The sequence below is a fragment of the Halichoeres trimaculatus genome, unplaced genomic scaffold, assembly GCF_033239565.1.
Source record: "Halichoeres trimaculatus isolate MK-OKI-2021-1 unplaced genomic scaffold, fHalTri1.1 fHalTri1_scaffold_20, whole genome shotgun sequence".
Classification (NCBI taxonomy): Eukaryota; Metazoa; Chordata; class Actinopteri; order Labriformes; family Labridae; genus Halichoeres; species Halichoeres trimaculatus.
Genome location: NW_027437198.1, coordinates 21033999 through 21060773, shown reverse-complemented (window position 1 = coordinate 21060773; position 26775 = coordinate 21033999). Strand labels below are relative to the sequence as shown.

The following is a 26775-nucleotide window of genomic DNA, read 5'->3' as shown; positions in this document are numbered from 1 at the left end:
AAAACACCAGCGGTCACCACCCCTCTCTGGTGTCATCGCAATAAAACTACTTTTAGTGTGACAGTCAAGTGTTGTATTTCCACTACTTTAAAGCCTCGTACTAAATGGTAAAGACCTCATGATCAGTTCTATTTTTATGTTATGCATGTGGTTGATTACTGGTCACTGTAAATCAATAACTTCTGTTTCTTGGCACAGCAGTCAAGAAGGCTCCCCTCACAGCTTCATCAGCCTTGGCATCATATCATCTGTGTTGTTTTTTCGTTACGGTTCCAATCCAAAATTCTCAACGCCAACCTTTTGTCTTCGAGGCTGTACAGAAAGAATAAAAGAAAGATGAACACAGCTTGTATAATACAGCTGTAATTACAAAACAACAGAATCCAAAGGGACCTCTGCTCAGATTGGTTCAAAAAACGACCAATTGTCAGTCTCATATAAGGTGTTCAACATGAGAATCAAAGATGACAGGAACACTTCAGGAAAGTCTACAGGGTGAAGTAAATGCAAGATGCTTAACAGTAGTCTAAAGGCTGACCTTTGACCTTCACCAAAATGTTTCTGTATGTTTGTATGGTTTAACTTGTACTTTTTCTGTATGTTTCTTCAACTTCATATCGGGGATTAGACAATTAAGTAAGTATAATTTTGTTTAAAACAATCGTTTTTAAACAGTTTAGGCTACAAAATACAGACTTGTATTAAACAGATTTGTTAACTTGTTAAACACGTGTTTGTAATCCATTTTTATTTCTTTTCCTTTTTTTTTTGTTGAAAATAAAGAAACAGGTTCATCATATTTTCTTCTTTTTGGCCTGCAGCTTTGTACCAATGTATACCTCGGCCAAGGAGGTTATGTTTTTGGGAGAGTTTATGAACAAACTCAAAAAGTTACAAACAGATCTTGATGAAATTTTCAGGAAATGTACAAAATGGGATAAGGAAGAAGTGATTCAATTTTGAAGGTGATCCGGATCACCGTCTGGATCCAGGACTTTTTAAAAGGATTCTTTATCATTTTGAGAAAGGGCCGTTTTCAGCATATGTGTTTATATCTCCAGGATAAATGGTCGGATTGCTTTGCAAAACAATACAAGACAAGGTCACCATGATTTCTGACAGATGTAAAAGTACGATCCAGATCCTGGCAACATTCTGGGTACCGAGATCTAGAATATAAAATTTGAGCAAATTATCATACAAACCTGCAACTAACACCATATTGTAGCAGACAGTCTGCTATAAAGAAGTATAACATTAAAGTAGGACTAAAGTGTTGCGTGACAATCACATTATGCTTGTTGGAGGTCTGCGCTCTCTGAGTGCTTTTCTAGTTTGTAAGAGTTTCTCTGTGGACTCTGCCACTGTGTCCCTCCAGAACTAGGTTTGAGGTAAGTATTACTAAAGTGATTAAAATTCACTGAGCTTTTGATACCTTGTCATTGTCACAGCAGCAGCAGCAGCAACATCGGATGAGGACCAGAATCACCAACAGCAGGACCATACCTGACAAAACATACAAAGTACAACAACACTATGACTGAAGATAAAGTATAACAACATTTTTCTTTGTTGAATTTCCAATAATTCAAAATATAATTATTTATATAACAGGAATGAAAAACATCACAAATATGAGAATTCCCTTTTCTATTTCTCTCACTCACCAATGAAAATAAAGAAGACTGCAAAAGAAGCAATGTCCCAGTCAGACTGGAAGAACTGCTTCGACTGCAGTCTTGAAACCACATCGTTGATCTGATCCTCAACCATCCTTTCCTCTGCTTCTAAAAACAAAAACAAAATTTACAGTGTTAAAGGAAATAAATGCTATTAGTCAAACATGAGTGTAGCAAAATAACTCATTACAAATACGCTGAAAAATTCAGGACTTTAAAATCTCACGAGGAGAAGAACTAGTAGGTTTTTGCCACTGACATAAAATCTAGAAAACAGGCCATGATGAGAATCCAAAGGCCTTATGCAAACCAGTCTTGGCAGGCAGCAGTGATGTAGGATGGATGTTCCAAATGTCGGACATGAATGTGAGTTTTATCTTTGGACCAATGGTTTGCAAAGGAATTCTTCCCCATCATGTTTAAGGCAAGTCTGAATTTTTAAAGTCTGTTTATTAAGGATCAGGACAACCCATCTGTTTGCTTTGACAGCTTCATTTGGTTTCAGGGCTTCTTAAAACAAGCCACAAGTCTGTCACGACAGACACTTTGACTTGACAGCACAGTGTAAGAGTGACTAATAAAATAAATGAGTAGGCCTACTTAACACCTGAAGGCTTTATTTCCTTAAACTGCATATAACACAGAGGTGTTTGCAGTGAGTTGTTATTAATTTTCTAAGCAGCATTTTCTCATTTCTTGCATTTTGATGAGTTACAGTGTAGCAAACACCTGTTTATTGTCAAATTAAAGGAATAGTGAAGTCTGACGCTCACGTCTGTTCAAACTGGATGTGTAAAATAAAGAATAAATAATTGTGTCGTTGTATGACAGCACTGAAAAAAAAATACGTCACAGCAAAGACAAAATACACCCTGAAGCCATTTCTTTTCACACATTAAGCACTGCTCCATATTTCGTGATGACTTGTAAAGAGGTCAGACACGTCTCTATTTACTGACGAAGTAAACCACAGTGACAGCATTCATTAAAAAAATGTTAAAGCACACTTTTAAATTCAAGTATGACATTATGATTAAAAAAAATTCCCCAGCATACTCACAGTCGTAGTTTTGAAGTATTGTTGTTGTCGGTTTCGTATACCTGTGAATAGATTCGCTGGTTTTCTTCCGGGTACGAAGTTCTTCCTGGAAGACGCACCTGTGCACACTGTAGCACCTGTGCTGTGTTTTGATTTGGTCCAGTGTCATGGAGGAGTCAAACAGACTCCAGCAAAGACACAACCTCCAGGTAAATGAAGAAATTACTTCCTTTTACAGAACTATTGTTAAATAACTGTCCAAAACCTGAACCTGGCTGCCGCTCACCTGGCTGTGACGCAGTATTTCCGCATCGTGTAGTTTGTGATCACATCGGAAAATATCAAACGACGTCATATTTCCCACCACAGAGCGAATAAAATGGTGGAATATAATTAAAAAGTGAAAAGTGAGGTACAAGGCAACTGTTGGCCATATTTTAAACCAGATAATACCAAAACGGCAAAATGTCTGATTTTGGCTCATTTGATCCATGATTTAATGCAGTGGTTCTCAAATGGGGGTACGTGTACCCCTAGGGCACTCCAGGGGGTGCTCAAGATTCAAATATGTACCTATATTCAAAAAATCGCAGCCAAGCAAAATTCCTTCATCACCATTTTTTTAACCAATGTTTGAATCCAATATAAGTTTAAGTTCATAAATTTATAATTTTCAATAGACAATGAAGAGTAAATTGCTATGTTCTATTTTTTTTCCCATCCAAAACTGGTTTGTGCTTGTTCTGGGGTTACTTGGCAGAAGAAAAAAAAACAAAAAAACAAAAAAACATATCATAGGGGGTACATGACTGAAAAAAGTTCAAGAACCACTGATTTAATGAGGTATCCTACTTTAGACAATAAATAATTGAAAAACTTCAAATAAAATAGAAATACATAAATAAATAAAATAAAAATGCATAAAATTAAATATAATGGATAAATGATCAAATAAAATAAAATAAAATAAGATAGACTAATAAATGAATAAAACACAATAAATTAGAAGTAACTAACTAAATAACTAACTTATAAACTAAATAAATAAATAAATAAAGAAAGAAAGAAAGAAAGAAAGAAAGAAAGGCAGACAGAAATAAAGAAGCATACAATTCTACACTATGAACAAAAATTTCAATTCAGCATTGAATTTAGCTCGGCCTTTTAATTACGGCAAGGTGATGTTTAATAACGGATAGACATTACAGTAAATCAACATAAGCAGTTAAACTTAGGCAAACCCCTTTCACAGTGGTGATGAGAAGTTTGTTTTTCACAGTTACCCTCTGTGTGTGGTTCACGACAGACCAAACGCAGAAATCTGTCAAAAAGGTGAAGGCCTGTCTGAAAAGGTGGACCTGATGCAACATTCAAACAAGTTATGACCTCAGGATCAGCAAAAAAAAATTGTGACAATTGCAGAACCTATGGTTTAATAAACCTGAAGCAAATTTGTATTTATTTATTTATTTTCTTAGTGACAACAGACTTGTCATAAGCTTAATCGAAATGTAACGGCTGACTTGTGGCTAATGGAGGATTCACAACCCTAAATGGGTTGATAATGTAAGCTTGGTATAACTTCTCTGAGTGACATCACCAAGTAGAGGGCTCTTAAAGCCAATCAAAACCATTCTTCTAAGTGCTGACTCATCCTAACATTTAGCCAAACAGGCTAAGTGGCAAAACTGAGGCAGACTTTTACCTCCCTGGCTGATAACCAACTGAATTGGTTATGAAAAGAGAATTACCCTCTGCGCAGTGTTTACAAATGGAGTCAAGAGACTTTGAGACCAATCCCATTTTCGGACCAGTTTTTTTATTTGCTTAAATTTATTTTGCTTCAAAACTTTTAGAAAGATTTTAAAATAGCTTACATGCTGGCTCAGCGACCACTAGAGGCCGCTGTGGCTCAGTGGTACAACTCTCAAGGTTTAGAGTTCCACATTCCAGGTCAATGCTGAGGTGTCCTCAGCCATACACACCCTGAACTGACTCGGTCAGAGAATAGAATAGCATAGAATAGAATAGAATAAACTTTATTTATCCTCAAGAGTAAATTCAGGAGTCACAGCAGCAATCAAGAAAACAAGAGTAAGAAATTGTATAGAAAGTGCAAAAAGGTCTTTAGGAAAAAGATGCTGACAGCTTGTCCATCATTCTCCAGTCAGCCAGCTTCCACCTCCACAGGGTCCAGGACTGAGCTTCTTCAGAAGTCTGTTCAGTCTCTGTCTCCTGGATCCTGTCTGCCCACAGCATGTGAATCCAGTGTTAGTGCTGTTACCCATGTCTGTGAATAGCATGATGCTACTCTGCCCTCTGGTATTTCCTCTGTTGCTGGGTTAACACGGCTAGCTTGTCCATCTTATTGGAGACAGATCTTACTTCCCAATAACGATGGATGGAAGGACAGGTCCATGTCATCACTTCTTAGCTCACACCTGAAAACCAGCACATCATCCTCACCTTCTCCTCACCTTGTGGGGAAACATCAGGCCTTGCACCAGTTAGCTTTGACATACTACAGACTGCTAACAGCTGGTTTCATATAAAAACAATGCAGCCATGGTTACATGACGGACCTCCAGACAAACACAGGAGTGAAAGTAGTGAAAATATTGCTGAATCCACAAAACCAGTTTGGTGCCCATGACCAACAAATGAACCACACAAAGTAATGACTCACTCCAAATACAAAGTTAAAAAAAAGACAAAAAAATCACAAGAAACGCACAAAGAAGAGAGAGCTGCTGCAACAGGCAGTGGCTGTGATGGGAAACCCATTTCCCCATCTCTGTACTGGACACCATCCTTTTTTTCTTATTCACATATTTCACCAGCCCTCACCATCTCAAAAGGAGACTCTAAGACTCCACCCAATTGTAAAAAAAGAAATGCAGACATTTGATCTTAAATCATTTACTTTGATCCAACAGCTGCTATCTCAGAGATGAGGTACTTGGACTGGTTTGATGTGTTACTCAAGCGCTGTCAGGGCCTTGGTTAAACTTTGCCCAAATAAATGCCAGTTTCAAAACTGCTGCAGATAAGAGACAAAAAGAGTTAGCAATCTGCACTTTTTACTGTTTGGAATAGTTGAGAGAGGGTTGAATGGCTGTAAATGATTGATTTTCCACAGTTTATGTCCATGCTGTTTGTTGAGGAGATTGGAATTTATTCAGAGTCTTAAGTAACCATTGCTTTAGAATGATTGATAAGTTTACTCCTCTACGTAGATAAGTTGCAAGGTCTGTAGCACTGTCCTCACATAAGGTCAGGTTGGTTTATGTTGAGTTATAAAATGCTTATATCATGTCATTTAAGTCAGGGGCCCTAAAGTTTGCATAAGAATTTGGAAGCTTTATGAGCACTATATCAACTCTGTGCAGTCTCAGCGGTGACCACTTTTGCCCCAGACTGTCTTGGATTCTTTTGAGTGAAATACTGAAAGGTGTAGCTATGATGGGAAATCTTTTCCTGCAGTCCCCTAGTTGGACTACATTACTAGGTACTGCTGGGATTTTTCTTGTTGTTCATTTGATTTTTTCCGTCTTCAATCAGAAAGGAAGAAGGGAACCCCCTGGACCTTGGCCTTTGCCTGTGCTTGGGAATTTGCTGCAGCTAGATTTCAAATCACCTTACATCACACTGAATGAGGCGAGTATTGGAAAGCTAATGTGTAGAAATATTAAACTGACTTTTGATCCCTGACTTATCATGAGTTCTTGTTCCTTCAGCTGTCTAAGAAGTATGGTCCAGTGTTTACATTTCATTTTGGGCCCCGAAAGACGGTGGTGCTGGCGGGTCATAAGATGATCAAACAGGCTCTGGTCTATTCTGATGCATTTTCAGAGAGGAACGTTCCTCCAGTTTTCCATGACATGAAACTAACACACGGTGAGTAACAAACAAAGTTTAGTTTTGCATTTTTAATCACTAAAAATGTAGAAGAAACAAAAAGAAATAACAGGATGCAATACAAAATGAAGAAACTCTGGTGTATTTTCATCCACAGGAGTTCTATTTGCTAATGGGCCATCCTGGAAAGAAATGAGACACTTTTCACTGACTAACATGAGAGACTTTGGGATGGGGAAAAAAGCATCTGAAGAGAAAATATTAGAAGAGAGTCAACGCCTCATTGATCTGTTCTCAGAAAAAAAAGGTTAAACTTTTCCATCAAAATTTCCGACATATATTTTGCTTAGAAAAATACTGTTACCAAACTGCAGACTTTGCTGTAATTCTCTACATCAACTGAGGGGAACACAGTGAGTAAACTTTCTCTCATCTCTTAGGTAAACCTTTTGACCCAGCCGATCCAGTAAACCATGCAGTCTCCAACATCATCTGCTCTATTGTCTATGGGAACAGGTTTGAATATGATGACCCTGTGTTTATATCCATGGTGGAAAGAGCCACAAAGAACTCTAAACTCCTGGGAACGCCCGCGTTACAGGTAAAGGACATAGGCACTTAAGGATAAAAGTCGGTGTCATGCAGAGGTTAAGATAATTAGTCTAGAAGCAGGATGTTAAAGGTCAAGCGCTGGCAGAAGCAGTTAACAAGCCAGTAGTTCAGATGTTGATTGTAAAATGAAACAGCAGTTTTGAATTATTTGTTCTAAAACTTCTTTTTTTTTTTTTTCAGCTGTATAACTCCTTTCCAAGTCTGTTCAAATGGGTCAAGGCCAGAAAGGATCTGATGGAGAACGTCTTTGCCAACAGGAGACAAATGAAAGAGCTTATCAAAGGGTTACAGGAAACTCTCAATCCACAGATGTGCAGAGGAGTAGCAGATTCCTTTCTGGCGCGCAAGATGCAGCTTGAGGTACAGAGAGCAATATATAGTTCCTGTGAGTGGCACATTTTCATAATGGAGTGTTTATGCCTGAGTTAAGCAGAGAACATGAGGGAATAACTCATTAATTTTCCTCTTGAACTTTGAAAAAAAAAAAAAAGATTGAATAAGTCACTAGAAGAACAGCAAGTAGCTGCTAAAGCTGCCACAGTGTACCATATTGCTATTTTGCTGCAGTGTCTTGACTTTTTTTTTTCACAGAACAGTCCGAAAAGATGCTCATTTGTAGTTTAACCAATATATTTATTGTTGGAACAAGATGAAAAGAAATATTAGACAATGGAAGTCGATCGTCTCATTTACACTCCTTTCTGAATGAACAGGGACCTTTTAAAGCTCCCTGATGCTAACATGAAGCTGTGGGTTAATCTGTTTACACATTGTTTAACATTAATCAGACACTGGTATTAGTAATATTTAAAGCCAAAAATGATAATTGTAGGCTTGCCTTTTATACAGAACATTACACTTAGTCATAGTAGCTCAGTCTATACTAATGTACAAACTTTGAGTTAGGTAAAAACACAGCTAAAGAACCATTAGCACCATTAGCATCAGCATCTTAACTAGGGATGGGTACCAAATTAGGTACTTTTATAGGTACCGACCAAATTCTGTCAAAAGTACCAGGTACAGATTTTCGTAAAATCAAAAGGTACCATGTTTAGGTACTTACATGCATCCTTTTGACTCTGATGGACTGGGAGAGAGTAGTCGATTTTCCATGGTGAACATGAACACAGCTTTGCAAGGGTAAATATTGAAGAACAAATATGTTAAATTGAAATAATAATAATAATAATAATAATAATAATAATAATAATAATAATTATATATATATATATATATATATATATATATATATATATATATATATATATATATATATATATATATATATATATATATATATATATATATATATATATATATATATATATGTATGTATATATAATTATTATGATTAAACAAATTGATATTTTTTTAATCACATAAACACAAAAAAGTACCAAAAATTGGTGCCGTTGACTACCGGTACTGATTGCCAGGTATCGGGCATAGGTACCGTATTGTTTCAAATGTGACAGGTACCCATCCCTAATCTTAACTGGAAACGAGGTGATGTCAGTACTTACCAACCATTTACCTCAATCTTGAAATTAACTCACAACTATGTCCTCCACACTTGGATTTTAATCATGAAATTGTTTTCGAACCTTATTCTCAAAATGTTATTTTTGTCCCCCCACAAAAAAAAATAAATGAAAACAACAAAACAAACAAACAGGGAAAGAAACAAAAAACTTCCATTTTTTCCCCCAGAACTTATTCTCATCCCTGACCCAGAAGCTCTTCTGTATATTTTTACTCCCTTTTGTCTTTTATAGAAGTAAAAAGTTAAACAAAACCAGCTTGTGTAATGCCATCCAATCCTAAACTACAGATGCTGGATTGACAAATAATGCAATTTTATCCATCTAGCTAACTTATTGGATTGCTAGCTAAGTCTGTGAGCCAACTTTAATGTGATATTTAAACTAAGTTAACCTGAGTTTGTCTTTCAGCTCAGTGTGAAATCACTATTCAACACAGTTCAATGTAAGCAACGCAGTATACAGATGGCGCTTAGAGCTCCTGGAAGATGACTCTGACTGAGATAAACATACATGCTGAGTTTGACCTGCAACAATTTCACCTGCAATCTAACAAATAATTCAAATGTTGGATTTATAAATAAGGTGTTATTGTCCATACAGTCAAATTACAGCTCATGGTGGGAGACAAGTGTTACACTTCACCCAACCATTAACTTCAATTGAAACGTGTCTTACAAGGTAACGACCTGATAAAAGTGATTGTTTTCATAATACTTGTATCTTCATTGTTTTAAGGCTTCTGGAAATACGGATTCTCACTACCATGAAGACAACCTACTAGCGACTGTTAATAATCTTTTTGCTGCTGGTACAGACACTACATCATCCACTATCAGATATGGCTTACTGCTCATGGCTAAATATCCAAAAGTACAAGGTGAGGACAAAAACGTTACCACTAGACCAGTTCAATAAAACACTGTTTGTTTGTTTTTTTCTTGTCCTGTCTCTTCTGGAAAAAAAAGTTCAATTTCAACACTAATATTGGATTTTCACACATGAAGATAAATGATGTGTAAATACAAAATGGTCGGATTGCTTAGTTTCCCATTTGCAAATTGGGAATGGATGTCAACTGAGAGAGATGGCTGCTAAATGAATACGTAATTAGCATTGTGAGTAGCTAATCATCATATGTTGGAACCATCTTAACATCTTAATAAATTCAGTTTCTTGTCAAGTTTATGCTAATCTTCATAACGGTAAATGAAGCTCGTTTACTGTTTTACCATATTGCTGACGCAGGACTTCATGAGTTCGATGATTTGACTCGTGACCTGGGTAGAGTCTAACCAATCCTTCAGTGTTAACATCTATTGCTGAATGAAGTCCCACTTGAGCTCACTATATTCTCAACTATTAACTAATTAACTACGCAATCATATTTACTGCATCTAAAGCCAAAGAGATTGTCCTGTCTTTCAGAAAAAGTCCAAGAAGAGATGAGCAGGGTTGCAGGAGACCGTCAAATCCGAGTAGAGGACAGGAAAAACCTTCCATACACTGACGCTGTCGTCCATGAAATACAGAGAATGTCCAACACTGTCCCAACAACTCAACGTTGCACCTCCCGTGACGTCATCTTCCAGGACTACTTCATCAAGAAGGTTGAAGCCCTTATGTTTTTCACGAGTTAGTAAATCTGTGATAGGAATGAGGATTGAGGGCTGGTGTTCCAAATCTGGAAATGATGATGATGAAGTTTCAAAACCAATCAAATTTATTTATTACCTCTGCCAAGGAGGTTATGATTTTGGGAGAGTTTGTCTGTCTGTCTGTAAACAACAAAACTCAAAAACGAACCTGATGAAATTTTCAGGAAATGTTCAAAATGGGCTTAAGAAGGAGTGATCAAATTTTGGAGGTGATCTGGACCACCGTCTGGATCCAGGACTTCTTTGAAGGATTCTTAATCATTGTGAGACAGGGCTGTTTTCACCATATGTGTATATAACTCCACCATAAATGGTCAAATTGCTTTGCAAAACAATACAAGACAAGGTCACCCTAATTTCTGACAGATGCAAAAGAACGATCCAGATCCTGACAATATTCTGGATACTAGGATCTGGAATATGAAACATGTACTGGGTCATCATAGTTTTCAACACTGTCAGGAACCAAATTGGTACAAAACTCCAACTAACACCAAATTGTAGCACACAGTCTGCTGAAAGGCAGCTCTCTGAGTGATCTTCTAGTTTATTTCATTATTGAACTCACTTAACAAAAATAAGTTAATTCAAGGGTACACAATACCATAAGGTATTACAACCAAGCCCCCATGAGGCCCTGAGTAAAATTTGATTTGGGGTCCTCTATTTCTGCTTGCAAACAAGGTGATGTATTAACTAATGTTTGCTATCAAACATTAGCAAAAACTTTGCTTTGAAGCACCCCACCCCCCCCCCCCCCCCCCAAAAAAAAAAAAAAAAAAAAATATATATATATATATATATATATATATATATATATATATATATATATATATATATATATATATATATATATATAAGGCCAACCTAAAGAATCAACTCAAATATAAGCTTAGTATTACATAAATATAAAGAGGTCAGCATGATTATTGAGCTATTTAACTGACCAGGTAAAAGATCATTTTCTCTTGTTATTAACTACCTAGCTTATTTGCTATTAGCGGCTACACAAAAATAGTTGATGAGCATTCCATGTCTAAGACATGCAAACATACCTTAATCATGTCATTTTCCTTGTTTTCCTCTTTTTTTATCTGTTCCTGAAGTTTAGGTCCTTTTTTACAACATTGTTTTGCTTGAAACTTCCAGCACTTTGGATATGAAGTGCACACTGCACCACAAGAGGCACATATTACCATTGCATTGAAGCTAGGCTTACATCAGCAGCAGCTGATGTTGACATAAAATTGTGTAATACAACGTTGATTGTGACGAAATCATCACTCATAAATGCAAAAAAGATAGAATCATTATTATTTTTTTATTTGGTTAATTGCAATTGGGGGCCCCCTAGTGGCTGGGAGGCCCTAAGCAGGATTGTAGAGCAGAAGCTCTTTGAGTCCTACCCCCACTTACTCTTCTTTTATAATAGCCACAATGTGTTTCTATTACCTTTTACCCTGAACCCTCTCACCCACCCACCCCATCCTTCATACACTCACTCATCCACCCATTCATTCAAAAGTGTGGCTTTTTACACGACACCAGTTGTGTAGATCAATACATGATGAATGTCTTAGTACTCTATTCTAATATAATAACTTCCATAACACAAAACAATAAATTTTCATGAAGATTAATATAAGCCCTTTAATTCTGTTTGGATGTGAGATATTAACGTGTACATGTGCTCTGACTTCCAACATTACCCAGGGAACTCCGGTGCTTGCTCTGCTCTCGTCTTCTCTTTGCGATGAAGATGAATGGGCAACACCTGACACCTTTAACCCCGCCCATTTCCTTGATAAAGAAGGAAACTTTAGAAAAAGAGATGCTTTTCTACCATTTTCTGCAGGTAATACTGTTGTATACAGCAAAGATATTTTTAGGAGAAACCTAGCACTAAGATGTGATGTGCTTTATTTGTTTGTTCGTTCCAGGTGCAAGGGTTTGTGCGGGAGAAAGTCTGGCTCGGATGGAGCTCTTTATCTTTTTCACCGCCCTCCTCCAAAGCTTTCATTTCACTCCTCCACCTGGAGTTTCAGGGGATGATCTGGATTTGACACAGGTTGTCGGGATAACTCTAAGTCCTGTTCCTCACAAGCTGTGTGCTGTCAGCAGAATCTGATAAACATAAAAAATAAACAGGCTGCTATCACACTGAATGAATCTCCAATTAGTCATGAATATAATCAACATTTTTTGTTCATCTCAAAGGGTTTGACGGCATCTGTTCTTATTGTGTTCAGAAGAAAGACTCTAATGTGTTTGTGAGGTGTCTCTGACCCTGTGTAACCTTTCACCCAGTCTCCTAGGGCCACACTCTGATTCAACGCACACACTTGGAAAGCACATCTCACGTCTCACCAGCTGTGGGTTGAGACAGTGGTGTCAGTCATATTTGTTGGCCAATTACTCTCAGGTGTTAAGTTAAACTCTGTATAGATGTAACAATGACTGTTGTAAAATTGTATTGCTCCTAGATATCAGAGCTCATTCTTTTCAGACCAGTGCTGTAAACCTTACCTGTGACCAGAATAAATGCTGAGCAGAGAAATGGATCCTCTTTGTGTGATCTTTGGATGTTTAACTAAAGAAATTAGTAGATTTTGTTAAAATTTAACCTGCCTTAAACAGTAGAAATGATGCAATATTTCCTGTTGTTTCAACCATTAGTCTCCTTCATTTACTCACTTGGGGGCTGAGTATTTTCAAACTGTTGTGGGATGGCTATTCAGGGGGACTGGGGATGACCATAGCCTTCCAACCATAGACTGTATATAGAGTGGACAGCGTATTTACCTTTATACGGTTTTGAAGTTGGCTCACAGGTGCCACCACTGGCAGCTGTTGTGCAGCCAGAGTCTACACAGTTGAGACTATGAGGGACTCAGAAAGAGTCTAAATGGAGCCAGGTGGCAAAAAATGTTTTGTTTTTTCTTTCAGGAGTCTAATCTCTTCTTGGCTCTCCCTCCTGACATGTTTTACAATCCTCCCCAAAAATACACAAGAACATCAGCTGTCAATCATCGTCAAATGTGATGTAAAACCTCATTTTTAACCTTGTGTAACTAGCCAGCCACCAGGGGGAGCAGTGGAGCAGTTTTTGTGGTGACCTCACTTCAACCTGAGCAAGATGACGTCCATTTTTTTTTCACAGTTTATGGTTATAACAAGTAGCAAGCTAGAGTCTTGATATTTAGTCTGTATTTGCAAAATATGACTTTCAACTAGCTTAACTTAACAACAGCAAAATTTAAATAAATTGGATCTTTTTTTCAGTCTATCATGAAAAACTAACTTTAGCAACCTTTGCTTACAAAAAAAGACTTTGATATGTCTTCTGGACTGAGGGTACTCTACTTCTACCACTTTAAGTAGGCACACTTTGCTAGTGCTAGGTTGGACCCTTTTTTACCTCTATATTAGCGTTTAGCATTTCAACGTTCTAAATCCATTATTTAAACCTTTTGTTCCCCTCCATCCCAAAGTTGAAGGTGATTTGCTTAGATTACCTCAAACCAGTTTGTGATAATATGAGTTTAGTGACATGCCATGGTATCCAATAGGAAGTAACCGTCAAAAGACGGGTACAATGTGGTCATAAAGGTTGAACATGGTCAACAACAGTATCCATTGCTGGATTGGAAATCATGCTCATTTAAAACCCAAGGTGTGCCAAGAAAATGTCCCCCACATCATTACGCAATAAGCAGCCCTATGATCTGTTGATAAGCGGCAGGATTGATCCGTGCTTTCCTGTTTACACCAAATTCTGAGCCAACCATCTGAATCTGGCAGCAGAAAGCGTAGGGAACTCACTGTTTTATTTTCATTCTGCTTTTCCATTTTATCATTTAATGTAAGGTGGTTCGTTGCAAAGTGTGTGATCAGACAAAAAGAGAAAGAATAAACAAACCAATGTTAAATATTAACCAATTGGTCCAGAATAAAGTCCAACATTTGCACTCAAGGCAGTGTGCTGAGTGTATCCACTGAGTGGCATTGTTTTTTGATTTTTCTTTTATTCCTTTTGGCTTTAAACCTGAAGGTGCAGCTGAGATGGAAAACTTTTTCTTGCAGTTCCCCAGTACAACTTCATTACTGGTCACTGTTGGGATTCTTCTTGTCTTTTATGTGTTTTTCTCTGGCTTTAATCAAAGGAAGGGGCCCCCTGGTCCCTGGCCCCTGCCTTTAATTGGCAATTTGTTGCAGCTGGATCCTAAATCACCTCACACAACATTTTATCAGGTATGAGAGTTTTAACATCCCTCTTAATCTATACCAAACAGTTATCTTGAGCTGGTTTTAATGATCAGCTAGAACTTTCTTCTCAGTTGTCTGTCTTTAGGTTGTTTCTGTAACGTTTGCTGTGTTGTGCCTCTTTTTAGCTGTCCAAGAAATATGGACCTGTGTTCTCATTTCATATTGGGCCCCAAAAAATGGTGGTGTTTGCCGGTCACAAGATGGTCAAACACGCCTTGGTCAGCACTGATGCATTTTCAGAGAAAGAGGTTCCACCAATAATAAAAGACATGAAGTTAACACACGGTAAGGTGCTAAAATGACTGGTGTGAGTTTTGCTTTATGTGCATTTTAACAGAGACCTCACATTCACAGAGTTGTAAGGAAAAGCTTAAGTTTTTTATGACTTGCAGGGGTTGGGTTCACAAATGGAGACACATGGAAAGAAATGAGGCAGTTTGCGTTGACGAATATGAAAGATTTTGGAATGGGGAAAACAATCATTGAGGAGAAAATCTTGGAGGAAAGCCAGCAACTGATTGAAGTGTTCATGGAAGAAAATGGTAACCAAAACTCTGCCTGTCTGTCGCTGACATTTATTTCTTGTTTCAACAAAAAGTTTTGAACAAAAACTCATCATCTATACTTAACTGTCAGTATTTTTCGCACCGTGTCTGATTAATGTTCTTCTCTTCTAGGTAAAGCTTTTGATACAGCCAGGCCGATAAACTATGCCATCTCAAATATCGTCTCCTCGATTGTCTTTGGAAACAGATTTGAATATGATGACCCAGTTTTTGTATCCATGGTGGGCAGAGCTGCCAAGAATACTCACCTCATGGGGTCTGCTTTAATTCAGGTACAGTACAAAGAAGGGATGTTCCAATCATTTCTGTAAATTTTGAAACATTTTTTTAACCAACTTGTTGTTTAACATTTAAACACTTATAGTTTGAATAAATATCAACTTTAGTAATTCCATTTTTGTCTTTTACTCAAAGCATTACCTGTCTTATCCCACAGTAGGGCATGCATGTTATTATTTAACACTGGTATCGGATCAGGCTCGATATTGGTCAATACCCAAAGCCCAGGTATTGGTACAGGGACCAGAAAAGCAGGATTGGTGCATCCAAGAGTAAAGAGTACCCAAAGACAAACTATCGTTGACTATAGCCAAAATAATGCGAAAAGATGTTCTTATCCCAGTTTTAGGAATGTAAGAGTATGCGTTCCCAGGTGGTGATGCCCCATCTTAGTTACAAACTGCCACAAGTGAAAGTTTCAAATACATGTTTTTTTTTTGTAATTCACTTTTTATTGCTTTTTACACATTGTAGCAGTAAAAAAGGAAAAACACAGGTAAGTACATGTAATGGACCCAAGAACTAGTCCCTTACAACAACAATTTACAAAAGGATAGTTAAATGAAACAGAATAAACCATAATTATAACAAAAAAAAGATATAATAATAATAATAATAATAATAATAATAATAATAATAATAATAATAATAATAATAATAATAAATACATGAAATAAAATAAAATATAGTTATTTAAAATGATAATAATAATTACATATATATATACATCACATGTCCAGAGTACATGACTCCCAAATCCTCTACCTCCACAGTCCCCCCCCCCCATCTCATTTTACATCAAATATATGTTTTAAAAAAAATCTGCTGTGTTTTCATAGTCTAAAATGATCTTGATTGGTGTTTTCTTCCTGATGCCCATGAGGTGGGAAAGAGAACATATCACTTATCAGCTATTTCTCAATCAAAAGAAACAGGTTTCACATTTGGCATGCACTGATATAATAAAACTCTTGAAGAATAACATCACATCTTAAAACTGTTAGAAAACAAAGACCAGCAGATGATATTTGTTTAACTTTTTTGGGTGAATGATTGTTTTATTGCCCAAATGGTAGTACCTTCTACCTAAACCTTAACAGTGTTGGATGATAGTCTGTTTAATTTCATAGAAAGTCTACAGTTAGTATCACTAGTAAGGCATAAATACATGAAGGTAAAATGACATAGGCTACATATTCTTCGCCTGTCTACCTCCATGGTCCAAAATCAACCCTCTTCAGCCAAAGACTTTAGTTTCATATATATTAAGGAATAAGTGTAAAAGTGGAGCAACAGATGCACATTTTGTTAAAAAAAAAAACAGTCAGCAGGTTCAGCAGAGTGAGCAGCACGAGCCCAAACGGTAGTTCGCGACTATTGCATGCGCTTGCGCGAAGTGGAGTGTGACGTCAGCGTTTCAACTGAAAACGCCCGCTTGCTGTTCACCCGGCAACGGTGTCAACCGCGTTTCAGAAAAAATCCCACTCTGGTGGCAGTTTTCATAGGTTTGCGTTGTAATTCGGCTGAAACGCCGTTTTCATGTAAACACGAATCTGAAATGCAACAAAACTTCTGCATTTAACCCTAAAACCGTTTTCGTGTAAACGGCCCGTTAGCATGACATACTGGGAAGTGCTGGGCGAATGAGGAAACCATAATATTTTTGAAAGGATGTCGATAAAAGCATAAATGACACAATACAGATCATTTTAAAATTCATGAAACATATTACTTTTTTTTTTATTTGCTTTAATATGCTGTTTTTTCATTTTTCAGTTATACAACATCTTTCCAAGGCTGTTCGGTTGGCTTCAAGCTCGAAAGCAACTCGTAGAGAGCACATTTGTCAACAGGAGACATATAAAACAGTTAGTTAAGGGTCTGCAGGAAACCCTTAATCCCCAGATGTGCAGAGGTGTGGTGGACTCCTTCCTGGCTCGAAAGATGCAGCTTGAAGTAAGTCATAACTGCCTTTATTTAGACTGCATAGATTTAAAGGCACAGTGATGACTTGTCGTATTGTGTTGTATTGATTTTGGGGGACCTTTAGATGGCAGTATTTTCCTCAGTGAAGACTTTTTCCATGTGCACTGGGGGGCATAGATGTGGCTTTTGTCAGTGTGTGTATTTATTCTAAAAAAAAAAAAAAGTAAAGATCTTTTTGAAACACTTTCTTCACTTTAGGTAACTTTTTGAAGGATGTAAAGTGAAGCAGTAACATTTTGATGTGTGAGGTTTTTCATTGTAATGTAACAGAAGAAGAAGAAAAATAGACAAAACAAGAAAGTATGCCATTTTATGGACTGACAATATAGTTATTGTAAATTGTAAAAAAAAAAAAACACTAAATATTCAGGAAACAAATTCTGAGGTAAAACTTCATGCATCATAACAGAATGCTAGAACAGCACTTGGGGTTTCTGGGTGTTTATTGTGAGCAACATCTTTTCGAGTCAAACCAGTGTAGATTAAGAAGAAATAGAGACAGTTTTGGTTACTGCTACAATTTGGTGTTAGTTGCAGGTTTGTGCAATAATTTGTTACCTGACAGTTTTAAAATTATGATGACCCAGTACATAATTCATACTCCAGATCTTAGTATCCAGAATATTGCCAGGATCTGGATCCTACTTTTACATCTGAAATTATGGTGACCTTGTCTTGTATTGTTTTGCAAAGCAATCCGACCATTTATCATGGAGTTACGCTAAAGAATCCTTTAGGAAAATCGTGGATCCAGTGACCCAAATCACCTCCAAAATGTTGTCACTTCTTCCCATTTGAACATTTCCTCAAGATTTCATCAAGATCCGTTCATTACTTAGTGAGTTATGCTGTTCACAAACAAACAGACAAACAAACAGGCAGACAAACTCTTTCAAAAACAACCTCCTTGGTGGAGGTAATTAAGTAAAGTGTGCAATAAGTAAATGATAACCGAGTGATAAAATAAGCAGTAAGTTCTAAAACTAAAAAGTGCACTTGGACTGTTTTAAAAAAAGATGCTGCACTTTACGACAGCTGCAGACAGATTGCACTGCCCAGAGTTGAAAATTGGTCTCAGTTAAAAAAAAATATGACCGTGTTCAAGGAGTTATGAAGTCTGATGGCCACTAGCCAGCCTGCACTCATCTTGACCTGAAAGAGACACCTTATCTTCTGTTTTTTGGTAGATAACAGTCCTGATACCAACTGAATAAAAAACTACATCATGGACAACACAAGCCTGGTCAAAATATTTGCAAAACAAAACACTTTTTAAAGCTTTATCACAAATAACCAGTTTATTGTGTGACTAAAATCTCAGTTGTCATATTTTAACTCTTGTCAGGAATCTGGAAATCTGAATTCTCACTACAATGAAGATAACCTGCTGGTGACTGTTGTCAACCTATTCGCTGCTGGCACAGACACCACTTCAGCCACTCTCAGATATGGATTGCTGCTCATGGCCAAGTACCCTAAAATACAAGGTAAGAGACTAAATAAACAACTGGTAAAACATTAATAAGTGTGAGCACACTTAGTAATGTGTTCAATCAGTGACTTTTAAAAGAAATAAAACCCTTTCAAGCTCCCTCTTTATGAGACTTTTCAAGCGTTTTTCCAATAAGCTGTCCTCCTTTGTTGAATTGTAATGTAGTGTTATGAGCTACAATAGGAATGTGTTTATTTTCTATGGGATGGGGCTCATAAAACACAAGATCAAAACATTGTAGATCCTGCAGACTCTACCTCTAAGATCTGTTTCCTGTTTGTAATATTTATTCATACATGATTGTGCCGAGAGAGTGCAGCAAAGGCTATTCTGATTCTGTTTCTTCGGAAACCAAAAGTTGTAAAGGTTATGGAATGTGAGTAACTTATCAATTCAGTCCTAACTTTTAGACAAAGTCCAGGATGAGATGAACAGGGTGGTTGGGAGTCGACAGGTCCGAGTAGAGGACAGGAAGAAACTGCCGTACACTGATGCTGTCATCCATGAAATACAGAGAGTGGCCAACGCAGTCCCAACAACTCTGCATCGCACAGCTGAAGACACCATCTTTCAGGGCTACTTCATCAAGAAGGTAAGGAGGTGGGGCTTTTTGAGACAACAATTAGGTATGTCACAGACTATGCTTTCAAAGACTTGTATGATTTGCCTTGTCCTTATATCATTTATGTTTATTTACGCTCTGTTTGTGAAAGACGCCTGGTGCTCCCAGCCCAGAGCGGCTCCAAATCTCTAGCCAGACTCTTCTCTTCTGTTGTGCCCAAATGGTGGACTGAATTACCAAACTCTATCTGATCCACAGAGTCCCTTCCTACTTTAAAAGATGTCTGAAAACTCATTTGTTCAGGGAACATTTAGACATTTAATCTGAGCCTTCTCCTGTAAGAGTAGAATGAGTCAGACGGTCTCAGACTCAGCTCTTAGTGAATTTTCAGCACTCATTACTGCTACCTTACCCTACTATAACTAGGATTTTCCTTCTGTATAAATTCTTGCTTGTGTTGTACACCTCTTCTGACAAAAGCGTCTGCTAAATGAAACTGTAAACTGAACTTTAAAAGTCAAAATTTTGGGTCTGTCATGATTACAGCAAAAAATGATCCCTTTTTTCACACTGTCATTGTTTTAGAAAACATTTACTTAAGCCCGTGTCTGAAAGAAATACAACAACCAAAAAAACTCTTCAGAAACATATTTTTTAGCCGCTGTCCCTTCAAGGTTCATTGCTTCATAAACACCCTCAAATGACTGACACTGGAATATAAATATGAATATAAGTAGATATAAATTAGGAATACATTAGGATTACATTACAGTTGACTTAATCTGTGGCATTTTTGTGTGTTACATGGGAATACATGGTTCATCTTCCCATAACTTTTTGGTTAACTTTGAGTGTCGGATGTGAATTTATTTTTGTTGAATAGCTGTGATTCAGTTTTGTGTTATCTCAAAAATGATGCTGTCTTTGTTTTCTGCTGAAAAGACAAACTGCAGTATAAGCAGGTGAACTGTCAATAAATCAGGTTCATGCACTCCAAAGCCATTTGGCAGTGACATGAAAAATCTGTTAAAACTTTATCCTCTCTGGTTTTATAGGGAACTCCAGCGCTTTTTCTGCTTTCATCTGCTCTTTTTGATGAAGACGAATGGGAAACCCCTCACGTTTTCAACCCAGGACATTTCCTCAATAAAGAAGGAAAATTTAGAAAGAGAGACGCTTTATTACCGTTTTCTGCAGGTAATTTTGTTGAATTGAACCGTGGCATTTAAAGGAGTAAGTGTACACACCTGATCAATCTTGTTTTGTTTCAGGTGCGAGGACTTGTGCAGGTGAAAGCTTGGCTCGAATGGAGCTTTTCCTTTTCTTCGCCTCACTCCTCCAACATTTTCGCTTTGTTCCTCCACCAGGAGTTAAAGAGGAAGACCTGGATCTGACTCAGATTGTGGGCTTCACCCTCACTCCTACACCTCATGAACTCTGTGCTATCAGCAGGGTCTAAAAACATGAGCAGGAAACAAATTTGAGCTTCCCCTGTCCATATTTTCAAGCTGTACGGTGTGAAGTGTGCATTTCATTGCTTTTTTTATGTTCATATGTATGGAGTTGGTTTTTGTAAAAAGGAAACATGTCTAAGCATGTAAGCTCCTCACACAGTGCTGTGCATTCATGTTTTGGATAATATTTTTTATTTAATTAGCCATAAAAAGAAACTTTTCTAGTCAAGTCCTAATGTTACAAAAATAAGAGGTACAAAAATCACAACTGTTCAAAAAAATGTGAAACTTCCTGCACAAAACCATGCTTGTATGTTGCAATCACTTCCTTATTTTCAGTCACATTAAATGGTTCATTTTATTGCTTTCTGTTTTGTCTTGAAATGTGTTTTGGAATCTTAATAAGTTACTTTAAGAAAAGCTACAGTATCAGTCACTATAAACAAAAAATGGCTACTTAAATAAGTATTCTAAAGTGACTCTGAAAAGAGCCCCCAAGCCCTTATGGTCCAAACACTTTCAGTGGGAGCTCTTTAAGGTCCTTCTACTTTAATTATATTTATTTCTTGATCCACTGAAGAATGGTCAGAGTTCATCAACGGCCGGGTGGACACGCTGCAGTCCTGGAGAGTCCCGGCTGAACAGCTGCTTGGGATATCAGATGCTTCACTTTCTGATCCTATGAAAGTCTGAGAATGTGACTGGCTGTATGTAGAGACATAGGGCTCTGTGTATGTTGGCATGAGTGCCTGGCTGTTTGACTGCTGTGGGTAAGCTGCTGCATACATCTGTGCTTGAGGGGAAGTGTGTGTGAGTGGGCAGTTGTCTGCATTGCTACATTGTGGAAACCCATTCATGTTGGAGGGGCTCAGAACAGGCAGTTTAAAGGCCTCCGTGTTTTCTAGACTCTCTAAGGAGTTGTAGCTTGGCTGGTTCTGGCTACATTGGCTGTATGTGCCTTGACTGAAGCTAAAGGCATCTTGGTTGAAAGAGGAAGGTGCAGAAACTGGCAGATCAGAAGGTGGTGGAGTTTTTTTTTGTTGCTGCTGGGCAGTGCTACAATGTCCGAGTTTGGATGTGAATGTCTGTAGAGTGCTGAGGATTTGCTTCTGAATCTGTGTCTGCTCTGCATGCTCCCTCTCAAGGCGACACTGCTGCTCTACCAGCATCTTCACTGCAAGACCCAAACTATGAACCTCAGTACTCAGAGTCTTGATCTGATCCTGCAGACCTCCTCTACCTCCTGTGTCTTGGACCGTCTGTTGGGGGCTAGGGTTTTTGTCGCTACGAGTGGTGCCCTGACCTCCAGAGGTCTGCATACGAATGATGGCAGCCCCAGGTGCAGAAGATACTAAAGATGTTGGCGATCCATTTGGAAGATGAACGCCAACTCGAGGAAGAGGATGGAGGGAATGAACAGGACCTGGTCTCTGTGTGAGAAAGCGTCTGGGGGCAGAACCTCCTCCAGGCTGACTTTCCATAACAGTCTGTAAGACATAGAAACACACCACAGGGCATAGCAGAAACTCATAAAAAAGTGTTTGAGTGTATGATGGGCTGAGAGGATTCATGGAGCTCTTTTCTCACCGTTTCATTGGTTAAATCGTACGTTTCGGTTGATTGTGTCACTGCACTTGGAACTTGGACACTAAGGTGATCTCTCCTTAACAAAGATGCCACCTGGTGGAATGACTGTGGAAAAACAATATATTGAGGTCAAGGATGAATTCATTTTGTGATGTTTATGAATTATTTTGCAACTTTGAAAAAGCTCATTTTACAAACCTTACATTTTAAATTAGTAGGTTAGAAAGATATGTTTTACAAAACACAAACCTTCATCTTTTGAGACAGAGCCTTGTCCAAAAGCCTCTTTCGAGCTGCCAGCATTGAACTGGTGGCTGGAGAAGGTGTGACTCTTCTCCTCACAGCTGCTCCAGATGCTGTTAGTGTGGAAGACACAGCACCTGTATTCGCCCTTGTTACAGTAGTTTGCAAAGTCCTCTGTTGGCTGTTTTGTGCAAGGGAGGTGACACTTATGATCTGGATATCATTTTCCTCCTTATCCACCTCAGGTTGCTGCTCTGGCCGGCTACCTCCACTGGTCTCCCCAGTCCTAGATAGCTTTGCACCAGTGTCTCTATTTGTTGGAGTGTGTTTGGCAAAGTTTGCAACAGCTGGAAAGCCGGCATGCTGAGATGCCTCTCGAAGAAGGTTTTGCAGATGAATATTATTCCAGCTCTCTTGTATTGCCCCTGCTCGAGGTTGCACCTGTGCCTGAGATGTGCTGACTCCAGCCTCCAGAGGTCTGACCCTCCCAGGTGCCCGTCCTTGAAATTCCCTCAGGTACAGGTAGATGGCCTGGGCAGACACCTTGATGTTTTCCAGCTCAAGCACAGCTTTGATTTTACGGAAACTCAGACCAGCCTTCCGTAGCTCCACTACTTTCTGCTTAGCTGCTTCGTCTAGCCGGCCCATGGTTAGGACTCCTCTGTATATTATGCTCTTAATATCTGGAAGATCAACACATTTATGGAAAAAAAAGGAAAATTATTCCTGTTCTTTTGCTGATTCAACACTGAAAACTTACATCAAGCATGTCATTTAAATAAATATAAATGCTGTCCAAAGTCCAACAGTAATGTAATGAGTGATGCAGATGCTACAAGAAAAAACAAGAAGGAAACACTGGAGTCTCTGTAAACAAGATGCTCCTAAATCAAACATACATCTAAAAATATCAGGTGTAATAAGAATCTTCAAGAAATTAAGATATTACTTATCCACATAGAGAGACACCTTTCTTTGGATGCAGAGTATCACTTTATTTGAAACAAGAAATGACAAGAAAAAAAACACACTAGTCCACCTAAATAACAGATGGACCTAGCAAATGGCATATTTGCACTGGATCTGCTTGGTATCTGATTTTGCTGCTCGATGTTCAAGCTAAAGCAAGTGTTAAACTGATCAGACCGGCAACCCTGGTTTGTTTACTAGAACCTGTATTTTCACCGAGACAGGAACGCGTACACGTATATCAGTAACAAGTGTTAGCAGATAAAAAGGCTAACAACAGCTAGCCTTTAAGCCGTTATAAAGTGAAAAACTCAGATTTACCTCGAGAGGATGGATCAGTTTATGCTGCCTATTCGGTCATGTCATTACAGGTTATAGTGTGAAATAATTCGTCCATGTGCGTCTATGATTTTGCCACATTCACACTTTCACATCTCATCCACCTCAACATAAATAAACAACGAATGAGTATGCCTCGCGCTTGGTAAACGGCGTCATTTCCGCTGTGATGTCATCATCGTGCGACGCTCCCCGGGCCGCAAGCTGTTGAAATAAGATCACCGCGCTTTAAGATATGTAAGTCTGGGCCTGTATTCAATTCCATGCAAACTTCTTTCAGTTACAACTAACATTTGAAAAAAGAAAAAAAACTGCTGCGTTTGTGAAATGTATAAACAGTTAAATTCTAGAGTAATTCAAGATAATCGCCCTCGGTACACGCTCCTTGTTTTGGAGTCTTTTTGAATGGATATCAATGGCGGCGGGTCTCAGTCCAACGGTTATGTTATGGTAGAAGTCATTTTTGCTCGTCAGAATAACATTCACGAATACATAACAAACCATTTGAGACTAAAGCTTACATTTTCATATATTAAGTTGAATGACCTGAACTTATTAAATCATCACAGCGATTTAGCTCCATTTATTACCATCCACTGGCTTGACATACCGTTTTACTTGTACGTGTTTGTCGGTCCCCAAATTAATAGGTTGGTGTGACTTTGTTGACAAATTTGAGTTTTAAAACAATGTTTAAAAGATAGACACAAAAGTTCACACATGTGACAACATTTCAGCATCAAACCAATTATTCAGAAGCTACCAATACAAAGCTAATATTGGGGGTTTGATTCAAGACCTACTTCCTGAAATATATTTTTTTGTCTTCCTTGATTTCAGGGCACCATCGCCTACAAAACGTAAGGAGGAGGAGAAAACAAAAGAACGAGTGAAAGAAAAAAGCAGTACCAAGGAAGGGGAGAAAGACAGGGGACGGGAGAAAGTAAGGAAACGGCGTAGTGCTTCTACTGGCAGCAGCAGCAGCAGGTTTGCTATTAAGATTATCTCTTCATATTATCATCTGTGTTTCTGACGAAATAAATCTCAGGTGTATTCTTTGCTCATGCTTTTTTTTCCCGTTACCAGGTCCAGATCCAGCTCTTCCTCAAGCAGCAGTTCTGGGTCCAGCTCTGGTTCCTCAAGTGGATCGAGCTCATCTGGTTCCAGCCGTTCTGGCTCTTCAAGCTCTCGCTCCTCTTCCTCCTCCAGCTCCTCAGGCTCCCCAAGCCCCAGTCGTAGACGCCATGACAATCGACGACGCTCACGCTCAGCGTAGGTTCTTTGATTAGATGCAGCGACATAGCTGTCACCCTTTTTACTTATTTTTCTTGCTGAGAAGGCTAAGCATTGTTTTGTTTTTGATTCTGCAGGTCTAAAACACAGAAGAGAGGCGATGAAAAGGAGCGAAGGAAAAGAAGCCCTAGCCCGAAGCCAACCAGAATTCACTTGAAACGTCTGACCAGAAATGTCACCAAGGTTAGCTGAGGAATTAATATAATTTAACAGGATTTATGATCGTAGTTGTACAATGTTACCACTCTGTAGATAAAAGATTTCTCAGTCTTCTAACAGTCTAACACAGGGTGAATTCAGGTTATATAAAGATTGTGTTTCCTCTGTCATTTTACCAAAATTTGGTGTATTTGTTTTTACAGGAACATATTCAGGAGATCTTTTCGACTTATGGAAAAATCAAAACAGTTGATATGCCAGCTGACCGGCTCCATTCCCACTTGTCCAAGGGCTTTGCCTACGTGGAATTTGAAACTCATGAAGAAGCCCAGAAAGCCCTAAAACATATGGATGGAGGTACGCCATATTGTGTTCTTGTCCCTTGTCTCGACATAACTGGGAGCATACTTGATGCTTGACTTAAGTGATGTTGACGTGTGATTGATAGGTCAGATTGATGGGCAGGAAATCACTGCAGCAGCCGTGCTACCTCAACGAATCCGTCCTCCGCCCCGGAGACTTTCTCCCCCTCGCAGAATGCCTCCACCCCCACCTATGTGGCGCCGCACACCACCACGCATGAGGAGAAGGTGATGAATTTGATAGTCAACTAATGGGTCCCATATTCATTTTGGGTTCAGATGATATGTCAGTTGTCTTATGATTTGGCGTCATCAGCCAGCCTCTGACTTGTGATACAATTTTTTTGCCTTTTTAGATCCCGTTCACCAAGGAGACGGTCACCAGCACGCCGCCGCACTCGCTCCAGATCCCCTGGTCGCAGGCGTCATCGCTCTCGTTCAAGCTCCAACTCCTCCAGATAGAAGGGTTTCACATCATCCGGATTAAAAGTGATCTCTGACTTCCTGACACCATTTGTGCTTTCCTCGGCCCAGTGGACTTGTCAGAAATAAAAACATCTGCTTTGCAGCCAATATTACAACCCTCCTGCATGTGAAAAGCAGACGTTTCTTTTCCTGCACCACAAGTCTTTTTTCTATTTTCTTTTTTGTTAAAGTTATCGTTCAAATCTTGCTCAGAGTTGAAGTTTCAAGATTATACCTGTCTTCTCAGAGATGGATCTTTTTTTTTTTCTTTTTGAGTTGTGACTTCGTTTTTACTGTGTACTGAATTTTTAAACATTTTGAAAAATAAAATGCAGAAACAAGCAGTATTTGATTTCAGTGTTT

At 38.4% G+C, this 26775-nt stretch overlaps 5 protein-coding genes across 5 annotated transcripts; 3 read left to right on the top strand and 2 right to left on the bottom strand.

Moving 5' to 3' along the window:
- On the bottom strand, positions 1 to 3059 carry smim22 (small integral membrane protein 22). The gene is made up of 5 exons (XM_074697191.1): positions 3005 to 3059; positions 2740 to 2921; positions 1668 to 1787; positions 1436 to 1506; positions 1 to 312 (listed from the first exon to the last, which is right to left on the bottom strand). The coding sequence occupies exons 3-5, from the start codon at positions 1771 to 1773 to the stop codon at positions 265 to 267; spliced, it is 225 nt and encodes a 74-aa protein (XP_074553292.1). The 5' UTR covers positions 1774 to 1787; positions 2740 to 2921; positions 3005 to 3059; the 3' UTR covers positions 1 to 264.
- Positions 3060 to 6177: 3118 nt separating this feature from the next.
- LOC141809099 (cytochrome P450 2K1-like) lies at positions 6178 to 12567 on the top strand. Its single transcript, XM_074695917.1, has 9 exons — positions 6178 to 6375; positions 6456 to 6615; positions 6734 to 6883; positions 7017 to 7177; positions 7369 to 7548; positions 9471 to 9612; positions 10161 to 10342; positions 12104 to 12245; positions 12331 to 12567. Exons 1-9 carry the CDS (start codon positions 6178 to 6180, stop codon positions 12516 to 12518), a joined length of 1503 nt encoding a protein of 500 aa, XP_074552018.1. The 3' UTR covers positions 12519 to 12567.
- Positions 12568 to 14452: 1885 nt separating this feature from the next.
- On the top strand, positions 14453 to 21194 carry LOC141809100 (cytochrome P450 2K1-like). The gene is made up of 9 exons (XM_074695919.1): positions 14453 to 14641; positions 14782 to 14941; positions 15049 to 15198; positions 15334 to 15494; positions 17278 to 17457; positions 18833 to 18974; positions 19390 to 19571; positions 20597 to 20738; positions 20813 to 21194. Exons 1-9 carry the CDS (start codon positions 14453 to 14455, stop codon positions 20998 to 21000), a joined length of 1494 nt encoding a protein of 497 aa, XP_074552020.1. The 3' UTR covers positions 21001 to 21194.
- LOC141809097 (uncharacterized) lies at positions 21182 to 24262 on the bottom strand. Its single transcript, XM_074695915.1, has 4 exons — positions 24116 to 24262; positions 22832 to 23508; positions 22583 to 22687; positions 21182 to 22482 (listed from the first exon to the last, which is right to left on the bottom strand). The coding sequence occupies exons 2-4, from the start codon at positions 23471 to 23473 to the stop codon at positions 21529 to 21531; spliced, it is 1701 nt and encodes a 566-aa protein (XP_074552016.1). The 5' UTR covers positions 23474 to 23508; positions 24116 to 24262; the 3' UTR covers positions 21182 to 21528.
- A 28-nt stretch (positions 24263 to 24290) lies between these two features.
- Positions 24291 to 26684, top strand: rnps1 (RNA binding protein S1, serine-rich domain). The gene is made up of 7 exons (XM_074695916.1): positions 24291 to 24370; positions 24974 to 25120; positions 25220 to 25405; positions 25504 to 25609; positions 25789 to 25942; positions 26034 to 26175; positions 26304 to 26684. Coding segments are annotated over exons 1-7 (843 nt in total). The 5' UTR covers positions 24291 to 24368; the 3' UTR covers positions 26410 to 26684.
- The last annotated feature ends 91 nt before the right edge of the window (positions 26685 to 26775 follow it).

What these genes read in the sequence shown, in the direction of transcription:
- rnps1 (XM_074695916.1), top strand. An exon ending in CCTAAAACATATGGATGGAG is followed by an intron (nt 25,943 to 26,033) that starts GTACGCCATATT and finishes TGTGATTGATAG; the next exon opens with GTCAGATTGATGGGCAGGAA. An exon ending in CCACCACGCATGAGGAGAAG is followed by an intron (nt 26,176 to 26,303) that starts GTGATGAATTTG and finishes TTGCCTTTTTAG; the next exon opens with ATCCCGTTCACCAAGGAGAC.
- LOC141809100 (XM_074695919.1), top strand. Translation starts at nt 14,453, where the DNA reads ATGGAAAACTTTTTCTTGCAGTTCCCCAGTACAACTTCATTACTGGTC. An exon ending in TGGGGTCTGCTTTAATTCAG is followed by an intron (nt 15,495 to 17,277) that starts GTACAGTACAAA and finishes TTCATTTTTCAG; the next exon opens with TTATACAACATCTTTCCAAG. An exon ending in AGGGCTACTTCATCAAGAAG is followed by an intron (nt 19,572 to 20,596) that starts GTAAGGAGGTGG and finishes CTGGTTTTATAG; the next exon opens with GGAACTCCAGCGCTTTTTCT.
- LOC141809097 (XM_074695915.1), bottom strand. Translation starts at nt 23,473, where the DNA reads ATGGGCCGGCTAGACGAAGCAGCTAAGCAGAAAGTAGTGGAGCTACGG. An exon ending in CTCTGTCTCAAAAGATGAAG is followed by an intron (nt 22,688 to 22,831) that starts GTTTGTGTTTTG and finishes GTTTTTCCACAG; the next exon opens with TCATTCCACCAGGTGGCATC. An exon ending in ACGATTTAACCAATGAAACG is followed by an intron (nt 22,483 to 22,582) that starts GTGAGAAAAGAG and finishes TATGTCTTACAG; the next exon opens with ACTGTTATGGAAAGTCAGCC.
- smim22 (XM_074697191.1), bottom strand. Translation starts at nt 1,773, where the DNA reads ATGGTTGAGGATCAGATCAACGATGTGGTTTCAAGACTGCAGTCGAAG. An exon ending in AGTCTTCTTTATTTTCATTG is followed by an intron (nt 1,507 to 1,667) that starts GTGAGTGAGAGA and finishes ATGTTTTGTCAG; the next exon opens with GTATGGTCCTGCTGTTGGTG. An exon ending in GCTGCTGTGACAATGACAAG is followed by an intron (nt 313 to 1,435) that starts GTATCAAAAGCT and finishes CTTTCTGTACAG; the next exon opens with CCTCGAAGACAAAAGGTTGG.
- LOC141809099 (XM_074695917.1), top strand. Translation starts at nt 6,178, where the DNA reads ATGATGGGAAATCTTTTCCTGCAGTCCCCTAGTTGGACTACATTACTA. An exon ending in CTTACATCACACTGAATGAG is followed by an intron (nt 6,376 to 6,455) that starts GCGAGTATTGGA and finishes TTGTTCCTTCAG; the next exon opens with CTGTCTAAGAAGTATGGTCC. An exon ending in CGCGCAAGATGCAGCTTGAG is followed by an intron (nt 7,549 to 9,470) that starts GTACAGAGAGCA and finishes CATTGTTTTAAG; the next exon opens with GCTTCTGGAAATACGGATTC.